Source organism: Chanodichthys erythropterus, chromosome 8, assembly GCF_024489055.1.
Source record: "Chanodichthys erythropterus isolate Z2021 chromosome 8, ASM2448905v1, whole genome shotgun sequence".
Taxonomy (NCBI): Eukaryota; Metazoa; Chordata; class Actinopteri; order Cypriniformes; family Xenocyprididae; genus Chanodichthys; species Chanodichthys erythropterus.
Genome location: NC_090228.1, coordinates 44,419,515 through 44,444,973, shown reverse-complemented (window position 1 = coordinate 44,444,973; position 25,459 = coordinate 44,419,515). Strand labels below are relative to the sequence as shown.

Sequence of the window (25,459 nt, the reverse complement as noted above, 5' to 3'; positions counted from 1 at the left end):
TCTGCAAAGTGAGAAAAAAAGGGAAAGTGTCCTAAAAACAAACCAAAGAGTGGAAAAGGGGGGAATTCATGAAAAAAATGAATGACAAGGAAAAAAATACAAGAAACTACAAAAAATCTGTCTCTTCATTCAATCCAGTCGGGGTTATTTGTCATTCATTTTCCCTTTATTTTTATCTTTTCACTTTTTTTCACTTTGCAAATGTTGAAGTGTTTTTTGTGATAGACTCTTGCTTTGGACAATTTTGTGCATGTTTTTAATTTAGTGCAATTTTATCAGCAAGCAAAATCTCCAGTCTTCCACATGCATCTTTAAAAAGATTGCGTTTAATTGTGAGTGAGAGGTGGGGGGAGCTGATTACACTGACTCGGGGTGTGTTTTAGGTACTGCCTGTCCCCTTTTGGAGCTCTATTTAAGCAGCAGTCTGACCAAACACATCTCACTTTTCCAGCTTCGACCAGACCAGCTGCTCTCGAGAAGAAGTTCAGACTGCAGTCATCCATGTAAGTACGCTTCCTCTCACAGGCTCTTGATTTAAGATGTAGCTAACAGTTTCTGAAACGGCATGAGATTATCCAACCCCATTTTCTGGCACCGCATAGGGTACAAATGGGCTAAAGGCACGTCGTAAGAAAAATGTGCTCTTCACTACTCCCAAAGTGTATGATAACAGGGGGAAAAGGGGGTTTGTTTGACTGTTTAAAAATCTAAATGTATGAGGGGACCTTTTACCCCACACAGGGTAAAACCAGCATGGGGTAAAAGGCATAAAGTATTGATACAAATACTAGAAATTAGAATAATGTTTTTAATAATATCTAAGTTAATACTTAGCTAAATTTGTTCTATTTGGTTTTATTCCTCGTTTGGTTTATTTTGATAATTAAAATAATTTTTGTTCAGTAAACATAGTCATTAAAATGTTAATTTTAAATATAATTTACAGAAAGAAAATTATTTACGAAATTAAGATTCTGAAAGCGTTGAATGAGATCCCATAATTATTTAATAAAGCTCTGCAGTAGTAACAAATACATACAAAATTTTATTATATGATATTAATATCTTATTTTAAGTACAGTATGATGGTTTCATCATACATATGGTAATTATCTCTAAGGTGGACACCCAACTTAATATATGACATTTACTATCTGAATATAACCATGTCCTGAAGACCAGAAATGGATGGGTCAGTTAAAAAAAGCAATCCAACATGTACAGTTGTTGTGTCTCCACAATCTGGGGTGGGAAACACTGCAAGAAAGTATATAGCTGATGCTAATTCTGATCTGTGTTTATTATTTTCAGATCAATTTCATTCCAAGATGTCCTACCCAACAACTCTAGAGCTAATTGGTGGACAAGGAGGTGGTCCATTTTCATTTACTGGTGAGAACAACGGTGCCAGTTTAGAGAAGATCGGGGTTTGGGTTGGAGGATGGCAGGTGAAGGCTGTCAGGGTTTGGCTTTCAGATGGGAGAGTTCAGACTTTTGGAGAACCAGCTGGAAATCATCAAGAGTACAAGTTCCAGCCTGGTGAGTGTTTCACCTCACTGTCCTTGTGGGGGAACGGAGCAGGAACACGTCTTGGAGCTATCAAATTCAGAACCACTCTTGGGGGAGAATTCTTTGCAAAGATGACAAGCTGGGGTTTAAAAACAGAATATCCCATTGATGTCGGCTCTGGATTTTGTTTGGGAGTTGTAGGAAGAGGTGGTGCCGACATTGACTGCATGGGATTCATGTTTCTCAATGCAGTTCAATCAGCAGTTCTCACCAATGTCAACTATCCCACTATCAACCAACTGATACCAAAGGTGGCAGTAGAAGAAATCGAATCCCTCTCTTACAAGAACAGCTCCTCCGTCCCTCAAAAACAACAAGTTGAAATCGTAAAGAAAATAACCCACAAATCTTCATGGTCTGTGAGTACAAGTTTGACAGCAACATTTAAAATGGAAGTCAAGGCTGGGGTTCCAAAGATTGCAGAAGTTACAGCAGGATACAGTATTAGTGTTGGACATGAAAGCACTCACAGTCACGAGGACACACATGAGAAAACTGAAACTCTGCCTACTGATGTCACTGTGCCACCAGGGAAGAAGTTGGATGTTAACATCACCATTGGAAGAGCCTCTTTTGACATGCCTTACACTGGCACAGTGCAGATCACCTGCAAGAATGGCAGTGTGTTACAGTACGAAACCAAGGGCACATACAGAGGCGTCACTTACACTGATATCAAAGTGGAGACTTGGGAATCTCCTCTGTAATGTTAAGACAAATTGCACATGTAACACACAAGTTTTTTGATTACTTCTAATTTTGTCAATCATGTATCAATTGTTTTACATTAAGGCCAAATTGTTTGATGTTCTTTTTTTATTGGGAGGGTTGGGTGTTCAGGGAAAATATATATAGCTATATACTGTATGTGTGTGTGTGTATATATATATATATATATATATATATATATATATATATATATATATATATAATCTGTCTCAACATTAAGAAGACAATCTGTCTTAACATTTTGTGGTGATGTGTTTTTTTAAGGACTTTTAATAAACTTTTATGGCATTTCCAAATCAGATATTTCTTGATTATATAACTTACCAGGAGGAGGCATCACAGGCACCATTGTTGTGGCCGCATTACAAACAGCTTAAGGAAGAAGAAAAAAGAACATATAAAAGGATGATGCAATTAAATTTTGATGTAATTACCAAACTTGAAAAATCTCTAGTTACTCTGAGACTAATGCAGATTATCAAAGAATGCAGCCTAACATATCACACAAACATTGAAATAAAGAATTAAAAACACACAATTCTATTCTTTGAGATGCAAGAATTGATATGAGAAAACATTAGACAGTTCAATCTAGATGTGCTTTAGTTTCACAAAGGTTATATTAGAGCCACTTCCTACCTGTTCCTCCAACAGATGCTGCTCCAGAAATTATTTCAGTGTGATTGCATACTTTAAGAAAGAACATAAAATTAGCACGTAACAGTATTAACGTCAAATGAACCTGTAAAAGACACTTTTTCCGCTTACTTGGGGAATTCCGGTTTGTGTTCTCCTGTGTTCCCATGCTGCCTAAAAAGTATTTTCCAAAAGAAGACATGCTTGCAACTTCAGCTTGTAAAGATAAAACTGACTATGCACTAGAGTGAAAGAGACTGTATTATATACCTGTAAGACATGAAACCAAAAGCAAACTACAGGTGCTGGTCATATAATTAGAATATCATCAAAAAGTTGATTTATTTCACAAATTCCATTCAAAAAGTGAAACTTGTATATTATATTCATTCATTACACACAGACTGATATATTTCAAATGTTTATTTCTTTTGAAATTTTGATGATTATAACTGACAACTAAGGAAAATCCCAAATTCAGTATCTCAGAAAATTAGAATATTACTTAAGACCAATACAAGAAAGGATTTTTAGAAATCTTGGCCAACTGAAAAGTATGAACATGAAAAGTATGAGCATGTACAGCACTCAATACTTAGTTGGGGCTCCTTTTGCCTGAATTACTGCAGCAATGCGGCGTGGCATGGAGTCGATCAGTCTGTGGCACTGCTCAGGTGTTATGAGAGCCCAGGTTGCTCTGATAGTGGCCTTCAGCTCTTCTGCATTGTTGGGTCTGGTATATCGCATCTTCCTCTTCACAATACCCCATAGATTTTCTATGGGGTTAAGGTCAGGCTAGTTTGCTGGCCAATTAAGAACAGGGATACCATGGTCCTTAAACCAGGTACTGGTAGCTTTGGCACTGTGTGCAGGTGCCAAGTCTTGTTGGAAAATGAAATCTGCATCTCCATAAATTTGGTCAGCAGCAGGAAGCATGAAGTGCTCTAAAACTTCCTGGTATACGGCTGCGTTGACCTTGGACCTCAGAAAACACAGTGGACCAACACCAGCAGATGACATGGCACCCCAAACCATCACTGACTGTGGAAACTTTACACTGGAATTTAAGCAACGTGGATTGTGTGCCTTTCCTCTCTTCCTCCAGACTCTGGGACCCTGATTTCCAAAGGAAATGCAAAATTTACTTTCATCAGACAACATAACTTTGGACCACTCAGCAGCAGTCCAGTCCTTTTTGTCTTTAGACGCTTCTGACGCTGTCTGTTGTTCAAGAGTGGCTTGACACAAGGAATGCGACAGCTGAAACCCATGTCTTGCATACGTCTGTGCGTAGTGGTTCTTGAAGCACTGACTCTAGCTGCAGTCTACTCTTTGTGAATCTCCCCCACATTTTTGAATGGGTTTTGTTTCACAATCCTCTTCCGGGTGCGGTTATCCCTATTGCTTGTACACATTTTTCTACCACATCTTTTCCTTCGCTTCGCCTCTCTATTAATGTGCTTTGACACAGAGCTCTGTGAACAATTCAATTCAATTCAAATTTATTTGTATAGCGCTTTTCACGATACATATCATTTCAAAGCAGCTTTACAGAAAATGGATGTCAACATTACAATTTAAAGAATGTAATTAGCAAATAATATACTTTATGTAATTACAATCACTGTTAGCAGTTTAACTGAAGGTAGAAGTAATGAGCTCCTGGAAAATGAATTACATTAACAATAAATTAGGATATAGAGATTGTGCAATGTGAATGTTGATCTAGATGATTGCGTCTCCTGAAGTCCTCGCAGGAGCTGGCGCCATTTCTTCACAGGTGATGGTCATCTGAGGTCTTCTTAAGAGGCTGGATACAAGCTGAAGCTGATGTACTCTCTAGTCACCTCAGGGCGGGTGTCCCGAGGTAAAACAGAAAAGCAAAAGGAGAACAATTAGTGTAGCTGCTGTTCATAACTTTAAGCAAAGATAGTCATGTGCAGTTGATCTGATATGAGATGCGTTATGTGAATGCTTGGCTAAAGAAATGCGTCTTTAATCTAGATTTAAACTGGGTGAGAGAGTCTGAGCCCCGAACATTATCAGGAAGGCTATTCCAGATTTTAGGAGCCAAATGTGAAAACGCTCTCCCTCCTTTAGTGGACTTAGATATCCTAGGTACAACCAGAAGTCCAGAGTTTTGTGATCTTAAAGAGCGTGAAGGATTGTAGGGCGATAGAAGATTGGTTAAGTATACAGGAGCTAAACCATTTAGAGCCTTATAGGTCATTAGCAATACTTTATAATCGATACGGAACTTAATGGGTAACCAGTGTATAGATGATAAGATTGGTGTTATATGATCATATTTTCTTGACCTGGTAAGAACTCTAGCAGCTGCATTTTGTACTAATTGTAGCTTGTTTATTGAGGAAGCAGGACAACCAGCTAATAATGCATTACAGTAATCTAGTCGAGACGTCATGAAAGCATGAACTAACTTTTCTGCATCAAAATAGATAACATATTCCGTATTTTAGCAATGTTTCTGAGGTGAAAGAAGGCTGTTTTTGTAACATATGAAATATGATTTTCAAAGGACAAGTTGCCGTCTAATATAACACCCAGGTCTTTAACTGTCGAGGATGGAGTAACAGTACATCCTTCTAAATGCAGATTGTAGTCTGAGAGATTCTGTGTACAGGTTTTTGGCCCAATAAGTAATACTTCAGTCTTATCTGAATTTAATAGAAGAAAATTACTATTCATCCAATGTTTTACTTCTTTAACACACTCTGTCAGTTTGGATAATTTAGAGATTTCATCTGGTCGTGATGATATATATATAACTGAGTATCATCGGCATAGCAGTGGAAACTAATCCCATGTTTTCTTATAATATTGCCGAGTGGCAGCATGTAGATTGAAAATAGCAGAGGTCCTAACACAGATCCTTGCGGCACTCCATAGTTTACTATCGTTATCTTAGATTTTTCCCCGTTTATATAAACAAAATTGTGACGGTCTGATAGGTATGACTTAATACCTATCAGCTCTGTGAACAGCCAGCCTCTTTTGCAATGACCTTTTGTGTCTTGCCCTCCTTGTGCAAGGTGTCAATGGTCGTCTTTTGGACAACTGTCAAGTCTTCCCCATGATTGTGTAGCCAACAGAACTAGACTGAGAGACCATTTAAAGGCCTTTGCAGGTGTTTTGAGTTAATTAGCTGATTAGATTGTGGCACCAGGTGTCTTCAATATTGAACCTTTTCACAATATTCTAATTTTCTGAGATACTGAATTTGGGATTTTCCTTAATTGTCAGTTATAATCATCAAAATTAAAAGAAATAAACATTTGAAATATATCAGTCTGTGTGTAATGAATGAATGAATTTAATATACAAGTTTCACGTTTTAAATGGAATTAGTGAAATAAATCAACTTTTTGATGATATTCTAATTATATGACCAGCACCTGTACAGACAGGTCGAGTGAGAATTATAAATCCCTCCGCACCTATTTATTGAGTCACTTTCAGAAGCTCTGAAAATATGTTAATATGTTTAAAAATAGTAGTAATTTCTACTGTTTCTTCACTTCATTCATCACAATGATTCAGCCAGATGTTTTGCTCAGTGGGAATCAACAGTCACTGCAAAGATGAACTTTAGGTGCTCTTTTGAACCTGTCATTTAATTTCACTTGGCTTCAACATATTTGTTACTGACGCATCGTAATGGCTTGTGTTGTTGGCATATTGTTAAAATATGAAATTCCACCTTTATTTTTAAATTAAAACATAAGATAATAACTATAACTTGATGAGATATTAATAATGAAATAATGAATAATGAATGACTTGTGAACCATTTATTCATGAGTTATAAACATTAATAACCTGTTAAAGTGAACCTTAATGTAAAGTGAACACATGTGATCCATTTATTCATGAATTATAAACATTAAAAACCTGTTAAAGTGAATCTTAATGTAAAGTGGAAACCTGTGAACCATTTTTTGAGTTATAAACATTAATAACATGTGCATGTGAATCTTAATGTAAAGTGAACACATGTGAACCATTTATTAATGAGTTATAAACATTAATAACCTGTGAAAATGAACCTTAATGTAAAGTGAACACGCGAACCATTTATTAATGAGTTATAAACATTAATAACATGTGAAAGTGAATCTTAATGTAAAGTGAACACATGTGAATCATGTATTTATTAATTATTAATGTACACACAGAAGATAATATTTTTTCTGATGAAATATTTTATTTTTGTTGTATGTATCAGTAAACAACTTTAAACTTGAAACAAAAAAAGTTTAAACTTTTCTTTTACAGCACAAAATTATAGAGCATGACTTCTAATGAAAAGTGGCTTATGCAAGTAAACTCAAATTAAAACACTCAGAGAAACAATCAAGTATTCCAAAAAAAAAAAAAGATAATAAGCATCACACCTATAAGCCAAACACATTTGATACAAGCTGAATGAAGGCACCTAAATATGTATTTGTCACGTTCCCAGTCATTCCCGGACTACATTTCCCACAATTCTCCCTGGCAATCACCTGCACTCTCTCCACCAATCACCAATTGCCACATACTGCTGCAGCACATTATCTGGACTATTTAATTCACACACACCCTCACACACTTTGTGAGGTTGTTTATTCTTGTGACAATTCTAAGCGTTATTTACCCTGTCTGTCTGCCTGTTTCTGATCCTGTCTGTTCCCCGTGTATGAATCTCTTTCGTCTGCCCTTTGGACCCTTTGGACTGTTAATTGTTTCCTGGTTTTGTGAATGATATCTGCCTGCCCTGATTCATTGCCTGTTCCTCGACTACGATTCTGCCTGCTCTCTGCCATACCTGTTTGCCAGTGTTTGACCATTGCCTGTCTTACTACGAACTCTGTTTGATAAAAGCCTGCAGATGGATCTTACCCTGAGTCCCGCCTTGTTACAGAAGACCTCGCCAACACAAGGGTCCAGTGGCTTTTCAGGAGAACATTGGCCCGATATGGACATTGCATATTCACTATTATGTATCAAGCAGGGCACATGATCAATCGATGATTACATCACTGAATACTTGGACATTGCATATTATTCAGATCTGCCTGACTGTGCACTCATTGACTTTTTCTGTGAGGGTGTTAACCAACCACTCAAAGAACAATTAGTTAGAAATGGACCCCGTTCCTCCCTCAGTCATTTCTTGGATTATGCTTTATTGTCTGTTGGCTCTCCATTTACTGTGGGTGTCGCAGAGAAATGCAACACCATGGTGAATCATGTAATGGTTGCCGCTAAGGAGAACACTCACAAAATGGCGGCCATAACAACAACAACACAAAGTCAAGTCACAGTTGATCTTCATGAGCAAAGTGTTGTGGCAAAAATCATCTCCGACTCTACTGCATAAGAGATAAACACGTCCAACTGTCTTTAAAGCTTTTATTTCTTGCAAGAAAGGTCAGACAGGTCATACAGAAACACAAGTAGCTGCAAAGTGTAAGACCAAGAACGAAAGCTTCCTCTCACTTTTATATCTCTAACCTCCAAGGCCGAAGCCTCTGTCCTTTTACCATATTTGGAACATCCCTTAGTGGCTGTAACTTTCCACACATTGTTAACACAGACATGTTTTTAACATACATCTTGCATTTCCCCATACCATATCTTGCTATTTCTATTTCCAACATCTATGTTAACACTATGTTAAACATTACCACTTAAGCCAACATCATGCCATGTTCCGTAAGCATCATATTTCACAAGAATACAGGTAAAAAGCATATGAAAAATTTTAATTTCCACAACAATTCCCTCTTCTTATCATTCATTGATAACTAATCATTACTTCTACTTCATTTCACATCACACTCTTAAATTTGTGAAGAAAGTCAGAAAATGCTTAAGGCTTTTTCTGTGGGGATAGACCCTCTGTTTTAGCAAGCTAAATAGGATAGATAAAGAATGGGCTTTACCATGAAGTCAAATACCTCGGTCACATTTTACTATCACATTCTTCAAGGATTAACCACTAATCATCCATATTCATATTAAAGTATCTTATTCTTGTCACATTTATGCTCCTCATTTCTGATCTTCATACAAACAACAAATTCAGATACATCACCCAATCATAGAAATCCTTCATTTTACAGACATATAGCATGCAAATTTAGGTTCTATAACATCTTATCACAACAGATCCATTTTGTAGCCCATGATGTATCATTGTCCAGCCTCAGTGGTGATTTGGAATTCCTTGAGCTGATTTCACCTACATGAAAATTTTAGACAGGATACGGATAGAAATAGAAAACATAATAGAAAATAGAAAACATTGCTTTGCAATAGCTCTTCCAACCTAATTTAAAATTTTTAGGCATATTTTCTCTTCAGCCATACATTCTTTAGTTACCTTCCCCCTTTTTGATGCATTGTTCATCATCAATTGATCATAGTAGTTGGAGACATGTTTCTCTAAACAACATTTGCCATCAACACTAAACGTCTCGGTTACGTATGTAACCCTCGTTCCCTGAAGGAGGGAACGGAGACGTACGTCAGTAGTGACCGACGAATTGGGATATCGCTTAGAGAGCCCTATCATCTTCGTGTAAACTAAAACAAGCCAATGGAATTGGCGTGCGATATTTGCATAATGCGCACCGCCCCCGACAGGTGTATATAAATAGGAAGCAGATGCAATCGCACTCTGTTTTTCGCTGAGGAGACAACTGGTGTCCGCACTACAGCGAGGGTACAGAAACTGTGGCGACGGGACGTACGTCTCCGTTCCCTCCTTCAGGGAACGAGGGTTACATACGTAACCGAGACGTTCCCTTTCAGTCGGTCACGTTCGACGTACGTCAGTAGTGACCGACGAATTGGGATCCCAACTAAAGCGCCACAGTTACGAAACCCCTTCCAGTGCCCAGCACAAGCTCAGCCGCCCATGGCACCGGCTGGCGGTGAAGGGGGCGAGCTTACACCGAGAGAGTCTACTGCTGTCTAACCACTACCCACTAAGTAAACTAGACACACTGGGGAAGCGAACCCGTAAGGGACGCTGCGGAAACCACTACCTACCCAATGGGGGAGGAGTTTACGTGGGAATACACACATGGACTGGCCCGGGGGGGCAGTACGCATATGGAGTCCCTGGGATGGCTCCACCTGGTTAGGGGGAGACTCATCTGACAGGTGACAGCAGAGCTGGCTCTGCTAAGGGAAAGACACGGACTCGGCCCGTAGGGAGTTTTAAACCGTGGAAAATACACATATGGGACCGCTCACGTAGAGGGGTCACGACATATGGGCCCCAGCCAACAGACAGCGTCAGCGACGGATGTAGGCCTGGCATCAGACACTCCGCAATGTCCGAGCCGAAGGGGGAGGCGGAGGAACTCGACAGGGTTCGCCAAGCGGGGAACGCGACTGGAGTGAAAGTATGCACGTATCCGGCCAGAGGCGGGAATGGCATTGCAAGCCGACACTTAGAGTGGGTACAACACGTCTACCGACTAGTGGATGCGAGTACACGCGAGGATACCGGCTCTACACGTAGGCTATAAAACCTAGCGAACGTGTTAGGTGTCGCCCAGCCCGCAGCTCTACAGATATCTGTCAGCGAGGCGCCATGAGCCAGCGCCCAGGAAGAGGCCACCCCTCTGGTGGAGTGGGCTCTCAACCCGAGCGGGCAAGGCACGCCCTGGGATTCGTACGCCAAGGCGATGGCATCCACTATCCAGTGGGCCATCCTCTGCTTGGAGACAGCCTTTCCCTTCTGCTGGCCTCCGTAACAGATGAAGAGCTGATCTGAGGTCCTAAAGCTTCGCGTTCTGTCCACGTAAACGCGCAGAGCGCGGACGGGACAGAGCAAAGCTAGGGCTGGGTCTGCCTCCTCCGAGGGCAGCGCTTGCAGGTTCACTACCTGATCTCTGAAGGGAGTGGTAGGAACCTTGGGCACGTATCCAGGCCGGGGTCTCAGGATGACGTGAGAAGCACCGGGCCCGAATTCTAGGCACGTTTCGTCGACCGAAAATGCATACAGATCCCCTACCCTCTTCAGGGAAGCCAATGCAACCAGAAGAACCGTCTTAAGAGACATTAGTTTCAGGTCGACTGATTGCAAAGGTTCGAAGGGATGACCCCGGAGAGCTGTGAGAACCAGGGTCAAATCCCAAGAGGGTACGGAGGAAGGGCGAGGAGGATTCAGTCTCCTGGCCCCCCTCAGGAATCTGACGATCAGATCGTGTTTCCCCAGGGACTTACCCTCAACTGCATGGTGATGTGCGGCAATGGCGGCAACATACACCTTGAGGGTGGAGGGAGACAGCCTTCGCTCCAACCCATCTTGCAGAAAGGAAAGCACGGATCCGACCGAACATGATCGGGGGTCCTCTCGGCGAGAGGCGCACCATTCGACGAACAGGTTCCACTTCAGCGCGTAGAGATTCCTAGTAGAAGGAGCTCTAGCGGAAGTGATGGTGTCTACGACCGCTTGCGGGAGATCACTCAGAACCTCCGCATCCCGTCCAGGGACCACACGTGGAGGTTCCACAGATCGGGAGGCGGGTGCCACAGGGTGCCCCGTCTCTGAGTCAGGGTGTCCTTCCTCAGAGGAATCGGCCAGGGAGGTGCTGTCACGAGGAGAATGAGGTCTGAGAATCAGGTCCGAGTGGGCCAGTACAGAGCCACTAACAGAACCTGCTCCCCGTCCTCCCTGACCTTGCACATGAATAGTGCGAGAAGGCTCACTGGGGGAAGCGCATGTTTGCGCAGACCCGGGGGCCAGCTGTGTGCCAGGGCATCCGTGCCGAGCGTGCCGCCGGTCAGGGAATAAAACCACTGGCGGAGGGCAGTTTCCTTTTTGCTGCCAAATCAGCTGGACCGCCTGGGGTGGAGCCGCCACTCGCCCGCAAGTAGATGCTGCCGTGACAGCTCGTCGGCTGCACGGTTGAGCACACCTGAGACACGAGTGGCCCGAAGGGACCTCAGATCCTTCTGACTCCACAACAAGAGATGGCGGGCGAGTTGCAACATGCGACGGAAGCGTAGACCACCTTGACGGTAGGTGTACGCAACAGCCGCAATGCTTAGTGAGCGGACTAGAACATGCTTGCCTGACAACAGCTCCTTGAAGCGGGCCAGCGCAAGACGGACCGCTAGCAACTCGAGGCAATTGGTATGCCAATGCAGCTGAGGCCCCGTCCAAAGACCTGTCACTGCATGCCCGTTGTACGTGGCCCCCCATCCCGTGGCAGAGACATCTGTGGAGACCACAGCGTGCCTGGACACTCGTTCGAGGGGTACTCCGGCCCACAGGAACGAAGGGTCCAACCACCGGACAAGGGTGCGACGGCAGCTCGGTGTCACGGGGACACGGAGCGTGCCGCACTGCCACGCCCATCTCGGGACCCGGCCGCGGAGCCAGTGTTGAAGCGGTCTCATATGAAGCAATCCGAGCGGCGTTACCGCGGCTGCAGATGCCATATGCCCCAGGAGCCTCTGAAAATCTTTCAGTGGAGCCGCTGTCCTGCACTTGAGCGAGCTCAGGCAGTTCAACACCGACTGGACGCGCACCTCGGTGAGACGCGTAGTCCGTGCGACCGAGTCTAGCTCGAGACCGAAACAAGAGATCCTCTACCCGGGGGCGAGTTTGCTCTTGTCCCAGTTGACCTGAAGACCCAACCGGTTGGGAGCTACAACCATGTCGGGTAGGACTTTGTACTGACATGCCCGACCCTCGAACGCAGACCGACCTAGGAAGGGTCTGCGTCGAGGCAGAATCGAGACATGAAAGTATGCGTCCTTCAGGTCTATTGCTGCAAACCAACCCTCGGGACGGTCCAGGATTGGCCGTAGCCCACCGCCCTTTTACGGTACAATGAAGTAGGGGCTGTAAAACCCCGACTTCATATCGGCTGGAGGGACCGGCTTGATTGTACCCTTCGCCAGGAGGACAGCAATCTCCACCCGGAGAACAGGAGCACTGTCCAACGACACCGGAGTGAAGTGGACAGCCCTGAAGACCGGGGGACGCCGGGCGAACTGAACCGCATAGCCGAGTCTGATAGTACGAATGAGCCAACTGGACAGGCTGGGGAGCGTGCTCCACGCTTCCAGACACTGAGCCAGCGGGACCAAAGGCACCACAGACGCACCGGGGGTGGGGCAGCAAGGCAGAGAGGGACCCGACTCGGACGGCTTGAGGGCGGCCCGGAGTGGGGTCGGACTCTGCGAGGCAGCAGTGTGCATGGGAGACGGCGCACGGGACGCGGTCTGCACCAACACACTGCCACCTGCTGGCGAATGGGGAGGGAGCTGACAGCAGCGAGGCGGAGCCTGGCACACTGGCAGACACCCCCTGTTGCGACTTGGAGTTTGAGGAAACTGCTCTTTTTGTGGCAAAGTGGGTACCGCTGGACTCCGGAGAGCCAGCGGCGGTAGATGGACAGCCGCCACAAAATCCCCCCCGGCCCTCCTCCGGGGGTGGGAGAGCAGATGGAATACTCTCCCAAAGGGCAGGAACCTTCCGCTCCAGGTCGCCCGTCTCAGGGCCGAGTTTTCCCCGACCGCTTGCCACCTGGCTGGCAGAGACGGGCTGGGCACCACGTCCGCGCCCGGCACCCTGCTGTTTGGCTGGTGTAGGCTGCTGCTTTGCCAACTTAGCAGGGGCGGAGGAAGACGCAGGCGGGCGCCCTCGGCGACGAGCGGGCTGAGGCTGAGCCACGGGCGGCTGGGTGGAGGCAGCAGCGGACCGCCGTGGCATGACATGTCTGATAGCCTCAGCCTGCTTCTGTGCAGCGGAGGACTGTTGGGCACAGTTCTCCGCCGCGTCGCCGAAAAGGCCGACCGGAGACACGGGGGAATCCAGGAACCGATGTTTGTCGGTCTCCCTCATGTCTGCCAAGGTCAGCCAGAGGTGGCGTTGCTGGGCTACCAAAGTAGACATCGCCTGGCCAACAGAACGCGCTGTCACCTTCGTTGCCCGGAGGGCAAGGTCAGTGGCAGCGCGCAGCTCCCCAAGCAGCTGTTGGTCAGGACCTTCCTGGGGCATCTGCGACAGCGCTTTTGCCTGATAGACCTGCAAAAGGGCCATCGCGTGCAGGGCAGAGGCAGCCTGCCCACAGGCACTGTAAGCTTTCCCAGTCAGACCGGCTGAGAGTTCACAGGCCTGGGACGGGAGACGCGGCTCACCACGCCAGCCAGCGGCCGTTGGACACAACTGCGTCGCAACAGACCGCTCGACTGGCGGGATCTTCGCGTACCCCCTGGCTAGCCCGCCGTCCAGGGAGGTGAAGGCAGACGAGTGACCAGGCCCTGTACGAGCCCCATGCGGAGCTTGCCAAGACCTGGTCACCTCATCGTGTACTTCCGGGAAGAAAGGCATTGGGGCGGGACGCTGGATTTGACCAGCGCGACCCCCCGCCAAGTACCAATCGTCCAACCGAGATGGGCCGGGACAGGGTGGAGGGTTCCACTCAAGCCCGACGCACAAGGCGGCCCGGGAGAGCACAGCCGTGAGCTCGGGATCCGACTCGGGCAACGCTACCGTCCCGGGCGGCAGCGCGTCCGAATCCCCCCCCGAGGACTCAGGCTCACCTTCCGATGCAGCGATCGACATCCGATCCGCCGCCAGCACACCAAAGGTAACGGCTGGACAGTCTGTAGAGGGCCCAGCGGAAACCAACGGTGGCACGATGGGTTGCGGTGCTGATGAGGCGGCAGGGGCCCGAGGAGCGTTTCCGCTCGGCGGGGAAGCCCTGACCGTAATCCTCCGGTCAACCTTCCTATACAGCGCCGTACCGTCATTCCGGTTCCCGGGGCCGGAAAAAACGGTCGTACGCGGCATAGGAGAGGGGACCCCCGCTTCCTGAGACTTCAGGAAGGAGAGTCTCGACCTCAGCATCGCGATAGTCATGTTCCCGCAATGGGAACATGAACCATCCACAAAAGCTGCTTCAGCGTGCAGAATGCCCAAACACGAGATGCAACGATTGTGCCCATCAGCAGGGACCAGGGAACGACCGCACCCATTAACGCACAGACGAAATGACATACTGTCAGGGTTCGTCTGTAAAGCTCTTTTAGAAGGGGAAGTCAACTCACTCGTGCTGAAGCACCCAGGGAGCGACGCGATGTGTCAGGTACACCACTCCCTGACACACCGAGGAACCGGCCCAAATCGCTACACACGCACACACTCTTTGTGTTGCTGTGAAAACAGCAGTTTTCGAGCTTATAGCTCAGCTCCTCGGAGACTCGCGACCTCGCTGAACGTGCCCTTTCACCAGCACTGAAAGCTCGCTGTAAATCCTCTTCTGAGGCAATGTTTTAGAATAAAACAAACGAAGAAAGGAGTCTTCTAAAACAGGACACCAGTGAATGGCTCCGAAGCGAAAGACAGAGTGCGATTGCATCTGCTTCCTATTTATATACACCTGTCGGGGGCGGTGCGCATTATGCAAATATCGCACGCCAATTCCATTGGCTTGTTTTAGTTTACACGAAGATGATAGGGCTCTCTAAGCGATATCCCAATTCGTCGGTCACTACTGACGTACGTCGAACGTGACCGACTGAAAGGGAACTAATATACATATTCAATTCTGCAACCAGATTTTCTCCAGCTTTCTCTGTCTCTGAACATGCTCTGTAAAGAGTTTGAAAAATCAAGGTTATTTTCAGATGACAGATTACACACAATCTCCTGTGTCTGCTCCAGCACTTCCTAAAGAAACAGAAACTTTTTTTTTTTTTCATTAGTTTGGACACAAACAAAAATTCAAACCACAACACCCCAAAGATCATCTACCACCCCAACCTAACAATGAGCACCTGTGTAGATAATCACAATTCTTTCCACCTTAACTTCTCCCTTGTTTTCTGTCATAAAAGCTCAGCCTCAGCACACTCTCTGACAAACAGGACCACTTTATTCTTATGTTTAGCTCAAATTAGCAGGTACCTCAGCCAATGCTTGGTGTACTTCTGAAGCGCACTCATTTACTGTGCAATGATTTTCTTTACTCTGTTTCTCAATTGATATTACAATTCTTTCAGTCAGTGTACCCCCTCCAGTGAGGGTCAAAACTCATCTGCTTATGCCAAATAATTAAAGGACAGTAGCTCTGAATCCAACACTTCACATCCCATGGTCACAACTTATCCTTCGCCATTCCGGTCTGTTGTTTTGTCTCTGAAGACAGAGCCATCTACAAACAACACATCCTCACAGTTATCAAATTGTTTGTCTAGCAGGTCAAGTCATGGTGTACAGACTTGATCAAGGATAGTCAAACAACAATGATGTTTCTTCTCATCATCCTTTGTTCTATGAAGGTTACTGGGCTCTCTGGATAATCTTGTTTACTGCCAGTGTGTCACTGTTTCTCTGCCGTCAAGTCTACATTTTTACATTTCGCATTGTGATCACACATAGCTGACAGTGTTTAAATTCAGACCCCAAGTTGAATTTAGACAAGGGGTTTTAACCCATGGACGGCAATCTTCAATTTCACAATTCCAATTTTCCATAAATACTTAAACTTACTGATCCAGAGAGTAATTCAAATCAACATCATAAATGACAACAGTAGTCATAATTACCATTAGACAGAGCTGGATAAACAATCCACTTAAAGCTCGTCCCATGTTCTGTATCATCTTTTCATCAGATTCAATCAAAATATCTGCTTCTCCAAATTTCTCATTTCACTTAACCCATCTGTAACGATAAAACACTCATTCAAACTAGTTAATGACATATACACTCTCTATGGATTTTCCCCAAACTAACACATACAAAACAAAGTCCAGTCACTCTCACACTCACTCACACAAGACACACATGACTATAAACTGCTCACTTTCAAAGTTGCTCTTGGTGTTAATCCTAAAAGCATATCTTTAAACTTCCCATTTGTTCTGTAGATCTTCACTTAGTTTCTTACATGATCTTTTATTCAGTCTCAAAACATCTCTGTTCATTTTAATTCTTTTTCACAAAAGTCAGCTGGGTTGTTTTGGTTCTAGTCTCATTGTTTTGTTTAAACTTTAGCAGATTGATAACAGACAGACAGAATATCCTAGCCTCTACCCCAGCCGTCTCTCTCTCTTACTGCACAAATAATCAATTCAGCAGCCTCTTAAGGTTCACAGGTAACTAATACTGGAATAAAAATTCTCATTTATCTTATGTTTTATTTTCAAAATAAAGTTGGAATTTCATCTTAAAAAACAACAAATCAGTTTTTATACACTGCTGTGGATTGGCATCATGACCTTTTTGGAGAGTATCATGGGTAAGAGAAACTTCTGGTAAGCAACATAGTAAGAAAAGTGTCAGTCATGAGATCTTATTAAGAAAAGCAAAAATAAAACACCCTTCAGTCTAATTATGATAGTCAATTTTTGCTGCATCATGAAATAAACTAGGAATCTGGTTTTGGGTTAAATAAGTGTTAATAAATACATTTATTAAGCATTTATAACACGTGAGTTAAAAACGGCTCACTATTTGGCAAGTATTGCATTAAAGTCGCCCTTTTTATTCATGCAGTTATAACTGCTTATTAATGATTTATTATTCATTTGTAAATTACTTAATACTCATTAACAAACACCTTTATAAACCCTTTACAAAGGGAACTTTAATGTAAAGTGTTACCGAAATATCAATACCAAACATGGTGTAATACATAAATACTTCTCACCAATAAACAGTCAGGTTGACCTTTTAAAAATGGATTTGTATGAAACTTGTGAAGAGGGACTCAAACCATTGTGATAAAGGAAAACATTTACATGAGGGTAACTCATGAGATCAACTTGCAACATCTGATTGGGTGAATTCAATAGATGACTTGATATGACTTCCAAGTTGCTCTTTGAAGAAATTAAGTTATTTACGGCCGGGAGGTCACTCATCACAACAACTGAGTGACTCTTGATGAATAGAAAGATACATGCTCATTGAAGTCTTACAGTTGAGTAAAAATCAATGTGTTCTTCACTCTGATTTGTTCTGGTGATTGGTTTACAGTAATCTAAGCTAATCATATGAGCATCCTTAGTCTGCATTTTCACATGACATCACTGTTTTCTCCAGAGCTGATGTATACATAGATGAACTAAAGCAAGGGTCTATCACTATAAAATTACTTTAATTTAACGTCTGCAAAGTGAGAAAAAAAGGGAAAGTGTCCTAAAAACAAACCAAAGAGTGGAAAAGGGGGGAATTCATGAAAAAAATGAATGACAAGGAAAAAAATACAAGAAACTACAAAAAATCTGTCTCTTCATTCAATCCAGTCGGGGTTATTTGTCATTCATTTTCCCTTTATTTTTATCTTTTCACTTTTTTTCACTTTGCAAATGTTGAAGTGTTTTTTGTGATAGACTCTTGCTTTGGACAATTTTGTGCATGTTTTTAATTTAGTGCAATTTTATCAGCAAGCAAAATCTCCAGTCTTCCACATGCATCTTTAAAAAGATTGCGTTTAATTGTGAGTGAGAGGTGGGGGGAGCTGATTACACTGACTCGGGGTGTGTTTTAGGTACTGCCTGTCCCCTTTTGGAGCTCTATTTAAGCAGCAGTCTGACCAAACACATCTCACTTTTCCAGCTTCGACCAGACCAGCTGCTCTCGAGAAGAAGTTCAGACTGCAGTCATCCATGTAAGTACGCTTCCTCTCACAGGCTCTTGATTTAAGATGTAGCTAACAGTTTCTGAAACGGCATGAGATTATCCAACCCCATTTTCTGGCACCGCATAGGGTACAAATGGGCTAAAGGCACGTCGTAAGAAAAATGTGCTCTTCACTACTCCCAAAGTGTATGATAACAGGGGGAAAAGGGGGTTTGTTTGACTGTTTAAAAATCTAAATGTATGAGGGGACCTTTTACCCCACACAGGGTAAAACCAGCATGGGGTAAAAGGCATAAAGTATTGATACAAATACTAGAAATTAGAATAATGTTTTTAATAATATCTAAGTTCATACTTAGCTAAATTTGTTCTATTTGGTTTTATTCCTCGTTTGGTTTATTTTGATTAAAATAATTTTTGTTCAGTAAACATAGTCATTAAAATGTTAATTTTAAATATAATTTACAGAAAGAAAATTATTTACGAAATTAAGATTCTGAAAGCGTTGAACGAGATCCCATAATTATTTAATAAAGCTCTGCAGTAGTAACAAATACATACAAAATTTTATTATATGATATTAATATCTTATTTTAAGTACAGTATGATGGTTTCATCATACATATGGTAATTATATCTAAGGTGGACACCCAACTTAATATATGACATTTACTATCTGAATATAACCATGTCCTGAAGACCAGAAATGGATGGGTCAGTTAAAAAAGCAATCCAACATGTACAGTTGTTGTGTCTCCACAATCTGGGGTGGGAAACACTGCAAGAAAGTATATAGCTGATGCTAATTCTGATCTGTGTTTATTATTTTCAGATCAATTTCATTCCAAGATGTCCTACCCAACAACTCTAGAGCTAATTGGTGGACAAGGAGGTGGTCCATTTTCATTTACTGGTGAGAACAACGGTGCCAGTTTAGAGAAGATCGGGGTTTGGGTTGGAGGATGGCAGGTGAAGGCTGTCAGGGTTTGGCTTTCAGATGGGAGAGTTCAGACTTTTGGAGAACCAGCTGGAAATCATCAAGAGTACAAGTTCCAGCCTGGTGAGTGTTTCACCTCACTGTCCTTGTGGGGGAACGGAGCAGGAACACGTCTTGGAGCTATCAAATTCAGAACCACTCTTGGGGGAGAATTCTTTGCAAAGATGACAAGCTGGGGTTTAAAAACAGAATATCCCATTGATGTCGGCTCTGGATTTTGTTTGGGAGTTGTAGGAAGAGGTGGTGCCGACATTGACTGCATGGGATTCATGTTTCTCAATGCAGTTCAATCAGCAGTTCTCACCAATGTCAACTATCCCACTATCAACCAACTGATACCAAAGGTGGCAGTAGAAGAAATTGAATCCCTCACTTACAGGAACAGATCCTCCGTCCCTCAAAAACAACAAGTTAAAACCTCAAAGAAAATAACCAACAAATCTTCATGGTCTGTGAGTACAAGTTTGACAGCAACATTTAGTATGGAAGTCAAGGCTGGGGTTCCAAAGATTGCAGAAGTTACAGCAGGATACAGTATTAGTGTTGGACATAAAAGCACTCACAGTCACGAGGACACACATGAGAAAACTGAAACTCTGCCTACTGATGTCACTGTGCCACCAGGGAAGAAGGTGGATGTTAACATCACCATTGCAAGAGCCACTTTTGACATGCCTTACACTGGCACAGTGCAGATCACCTGCAAGAATGGCAGTGTGTTACAGTACGAAACCAAGGGCACATACAGAGGCGTCACTTACACTGATATCAAAGTGGTGACTAAGGAATCTGATCTGTAATGTTAAGAAAAATTGCACATGTAACACACAAGTTTTTTGATTACTTCTAATTTTGTCAATCATGTATCAATTGTTTTACATTAAGGCCAAATTGTTTGTTCTTTTTTTTATTGGGAGGGTTGGGTGTTCAGGGAAAATATATATAGATATATATGTGTGTGTGTGTGTGTGTGTGTATAATCTCATATATATATATATATATATATATATATATATATATATATATATATATATATATATATATATATATATATATATATATAGTCTCAACATTAAGAAGACAATCTGTCTTAACATTTTGTGGTGATGTGTTTTTTTAAGGACTTTTAATAAACTTTTATGGCATTTCCAAATCAGATATTTCTTGATTATATAACTTACCAGGAGGAGGCATCACAGGCACCATTGTTGTGGCCGCATTACAAACAGCTTAAGGAAGAAGAAGAAAAAAGAACATATAAAAGGATGATGCAATTAAATTTTGATGTAATTACCAAACTTGACAAATCTCTAGTTACTCTGAGACTAATGTAGATTATTAAAGAATGCAGCCTAACATATCACACAAACATTGAAATAAAGAATTAAAAACACACAATTCTATTCTTTGAGATGCAAGAATTGATATGAGAAAACATTAGACAGTTCAATCTAGATGTGCTTTAGTTTCACAAAGGTTATATTAGAGCCACTTCCTACCTGTTCCTCCAACAGATGCTGCTCCAGAAATTATTTCAATGTGATTGCATACTTTAAGAAAGAACGGAAAATTAGAACGTAACAGTATTAACGTCAAATGAACGGTAACACTTTAGAATACTGATCCTTCATTAATGAATAACTACACAGGAACAAATGAGTAATGCATTATTAACACTCTAGTAACTAATATTAACTAATAATAAACTCTGATTAATAAATTAGTAAGTAACAGTGCTCAGTTGAAGGTGGTAGTTCACTATTAACTAATCAGTAACTACTGTTTTTTCATTCCTCCCAGAGATTGCAGAACTCTAAGAACTACTATATACAGGTTCATAATTAACATGAATGATGCATAATGTATAATTAATTCTAGAGTAAAGGCCTTGGTAACCCACTAGTAATGACTGAAGTATTACCAAATACTTAAGGAATTACTAATTATTTGGATCAGTATTCTAAAGTGAAAAGCATGATAACTCTCTAGTAACTACTGAAGTCTTTGTAAACTTTTGAGGTTTCCCACTTTGGTATTATTATTTTTTCTTTTTAGTTTTGAAAAAGCAGCAGTTAATAATATACAAGATGTTTCATTACCTTAAAAACTCTAAAAAAAAAAACTACTGCCGGAAAAGCAGTAGAGTGCTGATTCATAACCTCCAATCTGCTGTTACGCCCGTTTCACATCGCAAGCTTGAGCGGCGCGTCAGCATAACTACATTGTCACTGCAGACGCGTGAGTGTTTTACCTGACGCTCCAGCTTGACGTTCACGCGCTGCTCCTGCTGTGAATGCATCCATTGGTTAACATGCACACCGAAAAAATATACATGCTGCTCACGCGCCACTCATGCTTGTGGTGTGACCCCTTATTTACACTGTGTATGTCTGCAGCGCATTACGGCTGCAACACGGCTAATGTCAATCCGTGGCCACTCTAGTTAAATGATTTGGTGCTCTTTAGAGCGCAAACACAGATACGTACTGGATTGTTTGCCAACTCTAATAATATGTTGTTATTATTATGAAGAAAACAGATCCTAAAAGAGCAGTTATGGGTAGTTTTTCTCTCTAAAAACAATCAGAAGCAGGTAGTGGTTTGTTTGAGTGAGAAAATTACAAGCTAGTATCAAGTCTGTCTCCCTCTGTACGGAGAGGGGCACAGGGATGCCTGAGAGCTAGTCATTCATTTTATTCACAAAATCACTCAAAAACAGATTTACATTAATGGAGCAAGTGCATGTGTGATAATTATCAGGACACTATGTAGCATTTAATTCAATGTCTTTACGGTTTGTAACGAATCGTCACTCGAGTTGGGATCCATCAGCAAGCTTTTATTAACAGAAAGCGTGGTACAAACAGGCAGGGGCAAACAGGTGTAACAAGGGTCAGGCAGAATCGTGGTCGTGGTACAGGCAGAGAATCAGGGCAGTCAGATATCCATCACAGTCCAGGTAAACAATACACAGTCCAATGGGTAGGCAGCAGAGAATCGTAAACGGGAATCAAACAGGTTCAGCAACAGGCAGGCAAATAGGAAATGCTCAGAAATGTACACCGTGGCAATACAAGACCTTGGCTGCGTCCAAAAACCTAGGCAGCTGTCTTGCTGCCTTGCTATCTTATAAGAGAATGACTTGTATGGCAGCGTTTGTGCATGAAGGTACCTCACGAAATTTATTTCGGACAGACTTCTGAGGCAGTGTAACAGTTTAATGATCTACAGCAATATAGCGCGAGCTTTGGTGAGAACTAAACAAATATTTAATTACTACAGTAGTAATTTCTCGATAGAAATGATATCAAAATTGAAATATGTTGATCAAAATCGTACATTTATACACAAACTGAGCAGCAAACGCAACCTTCGGACGCCATCTTTATTTTTCTAGCTCAACTGTCACAGAATGGAAAGCACAGGATTGTGGGATATCAAAGGCAGCTAAGGATACATCTATGCTTTCTTCAAAAATCGATCTGAGGAAGGTATCTCATGAGAGAGGAAGTGAGGCTAACATTGGATTCAGACGTGCCTTGATGCCTTACCTTGAAATGTGTCCTCGGAAGGCAGCATTTTTCAGTTTTCGGACGCAGCCCTCACATTGGCTGTGAGGTAGAGTGTGGCTTAAATAGTCCAGTAAATGCATGGCAGCTGGGTTTGGTGATTAGTCCAAGGTACGGGGCTGATGGGAAATGTAGTGCGTGTGAATGTGTGCTAGTATTCAGGACAGGGCGCCCTCTGATGGCCAGAGGAAGGAATCACGGAGTTCGTCTCCTCGACACTGTTACTTTCCCTGTGTAGCCTACATGTAAGAAGCTTTCTCTACATTGAATGAGATTATAACATTATTCTCCAATGCTGATGTGCAGTTCAAATGTTAAATCTGAGGTAGATATATAACTTTCCCTAATTTTAGATTGCAGCACTGTGCTGCAGTACTGGGGTTTCCCTCAATACTTAATACTCCAGGATTCCCTTGCCATCAGGACATTTAAAATGCTTAAATTAGCTTAATGGACTAATACAGTGATATAAAGGACTACCAAACTCGCACCTCTTTAGGCTATATCGTATAGGCTACAGGCAAGCAGGTGGACTCAGAATATGAACGTATCGTGCAAAATTTGACGCCAAGTGTTTCCCAGTGAAATACGGGCATAAACTGGCTTGACGTTGGACGATCGATATTCGCAAAATTAGGGACCGTCTCTAAAGTTACACTTGACATTGGTATACACATTTCTATTCACGTGGCGTCAGTTCCGTTTTTTTTTCTATAAGTAGAATAGGGAAAGCGTAGGACATACAGTGTAAGCTTTTTGAAGAATACGGAAAGCAGAACCACGTGCAAGGCAATAATTTGTGTTTATAAAGCATATACAGTTGTATTTTTTTCCAAAATGACTGATAGTTTCGCTAGATAAGACCATTTTTCTTCGTCTGGTATCGTTTAAAGCCTTTGAAGCTGCACTGAAACTGTAATTTTGACCTTCAACCATTTGGAAGCCATTGAAGTCCACTATAAGGAGAAAAATCCTGGAATGTTTTTTTTTTTTTTTATCAAAAACCTTCATTTCTTTTTGAATGAAGAAAGAAAGACATCTTGACATGAACATGAATGTTAGACCCTATACCGACTAAGCTATTGAAAGAGATGCTTCCAGAGGTCATAGATCCTCTTCTTAATATTGTCAATTCATCTTTATCACTAGGATATGTACCAAAAACTTTTAAGCTGGCTATTATTAAACCTCTTATTAAAAACCCACAACTTGATCCTAGAGAATTAGTCAATTACAGGCTGATTTCAAATCTCACTTTTCTGTCAAAAATACTAGAAAAGGTGGTTTCATCACAACTGTGTTCCTTTTTTAGAAAGAAATAGTACCTGTGAAGATTTCCAGTCAGGATTTAGACCGTACCATAGTACTGAGTCTGCTCTCATTAGAGTTACTAATGATTTGCTCTTATCATCAGATAGTGGTTGTATCTCTCTATTAGTGTTACTAGATCTTAGTGCTACATTTGACACTATTGATCACAATATTCTTCTTAATAGACTCGAAAACTATGTTGGCATTAGTGGAATTGCATTGGCATGGTTCAAATCATACTTATCTGACCGTTATCAGTTTGTAGTAGTAAACGAAGAGATGTCATATCAATCACAAGTTAAATATGGAGTACTGCAACGCTCAGTACTAGGACCGTTGCTTTTCACTCTGTACATGCTACCCTTGGGAGATATCATTAGGAAGCATGGCGTTAGTTTTCACTGTTACACTGATGATACTCTGCTCTATATTTCTTCACGCCCTGACGAAACTTACCAATTCACTAAAGTAACAATGTATAACTGATATAAAAAATTGGATGACCAGTATTTTCCTACTACTAAATTCAGAGAAAAACAGAGATTCTAATTTTTGGACCGAAAACTACTTCACGTAATAACCTAGTCTTAGAATACTGTCTAACACTTGATGGCTGCTCTGTTAAGTCTTCGTCGTCAGTTAGGAACCTGGATGTACTCTTTGATACCAATCTTTCATTTGAAGGCCATGTTACTAGCATCTGTAAAACCGCATTCTTCCATCTGAAAAATGATGTACTTGTTACATCAGAAGAAGAATGGCATCTACGCTAATATTAGTCTTTCTGTTTATCCCGAGGTTTACCGTAGTCAGCCGGATCCGGGCCATATCCAGGTGAGACCGAGGACTTTCGCCTTGACACGACCACAATGCAGCCCTGAAGTATCAGCAGTATCAGCAGTATCGAGTCAACTAGATCATCCATTGTGAAGGCCTCATCGACACGACAGCCAGTGCCACAGTTCCTCAACAAACCGTCCATACTGGCGTGATGAATACGATCCTCAACTGGATGGAACTGAA

At 42.4% G+C, this 25,459-nt stretch overlaps 2 protein-coding genes across 2 annotated transcripts; both read left to right on the top strand.

Moving 5' to 3' along the window:
* Window positions 1-460: 460 nt before the first annotated feature.
* On the top strand, window positions 461-2,276 carry LOC137025045 (aerolysin-like protein). Its single transcript, XM_067393063.1, has 2 exons — window positions 461-503; window positions 1,312-2,276. The coding sequence occupies exon 2, from the start codon at window positions 1,329-1,331 to the stop codon at window positions 2,274-2,276; it is 948 nt and encodes a 315-aa protein (XP_067249164.1). The 5' UTR covers window positions 461-503; window positions 1,312-1,328.
* Window positions 2,277-18,544: 16,268 nt separating this feature from the next.
* On the top strand, window positions 18,545-20,356 carry LOC137025043 (aerolysin-like protein). The gene is made up of 2 exons (XM_067393062.1): window positions 18,545-18,587; window positions 19,392-20,356. The coding sequence occupies exon 2, from the start codon at window positions 19,409-19,411 to the stop codon at window positions 20,354-20,356; it is 948 nt and encodes a 315-aa protein (XP_067249163.1). The 5' UTR covers window positions 18,545-18,587; window positions 19,392-19,408.
* Window positions 20,357-25,459: the final 5,103 nt, after the last annotated feature.

Excerpts from the sequence above, each read along its gene's own strand:
- LOC137025043 (XM_067393062.1), top strand. The coding sequence starts at position 19,409 with ATGTCCTACCCAACAACTCTAGAGCTAATTGGTGGACAAGGAGGTGGT.
- LOC137025045 (XM_067393063.1), top strand. The coding sequence starts at position 1,329 with ATGTCCTACCCAACAACTCTAGAGCTAATTGGTGGACAAGGAGGTGGT.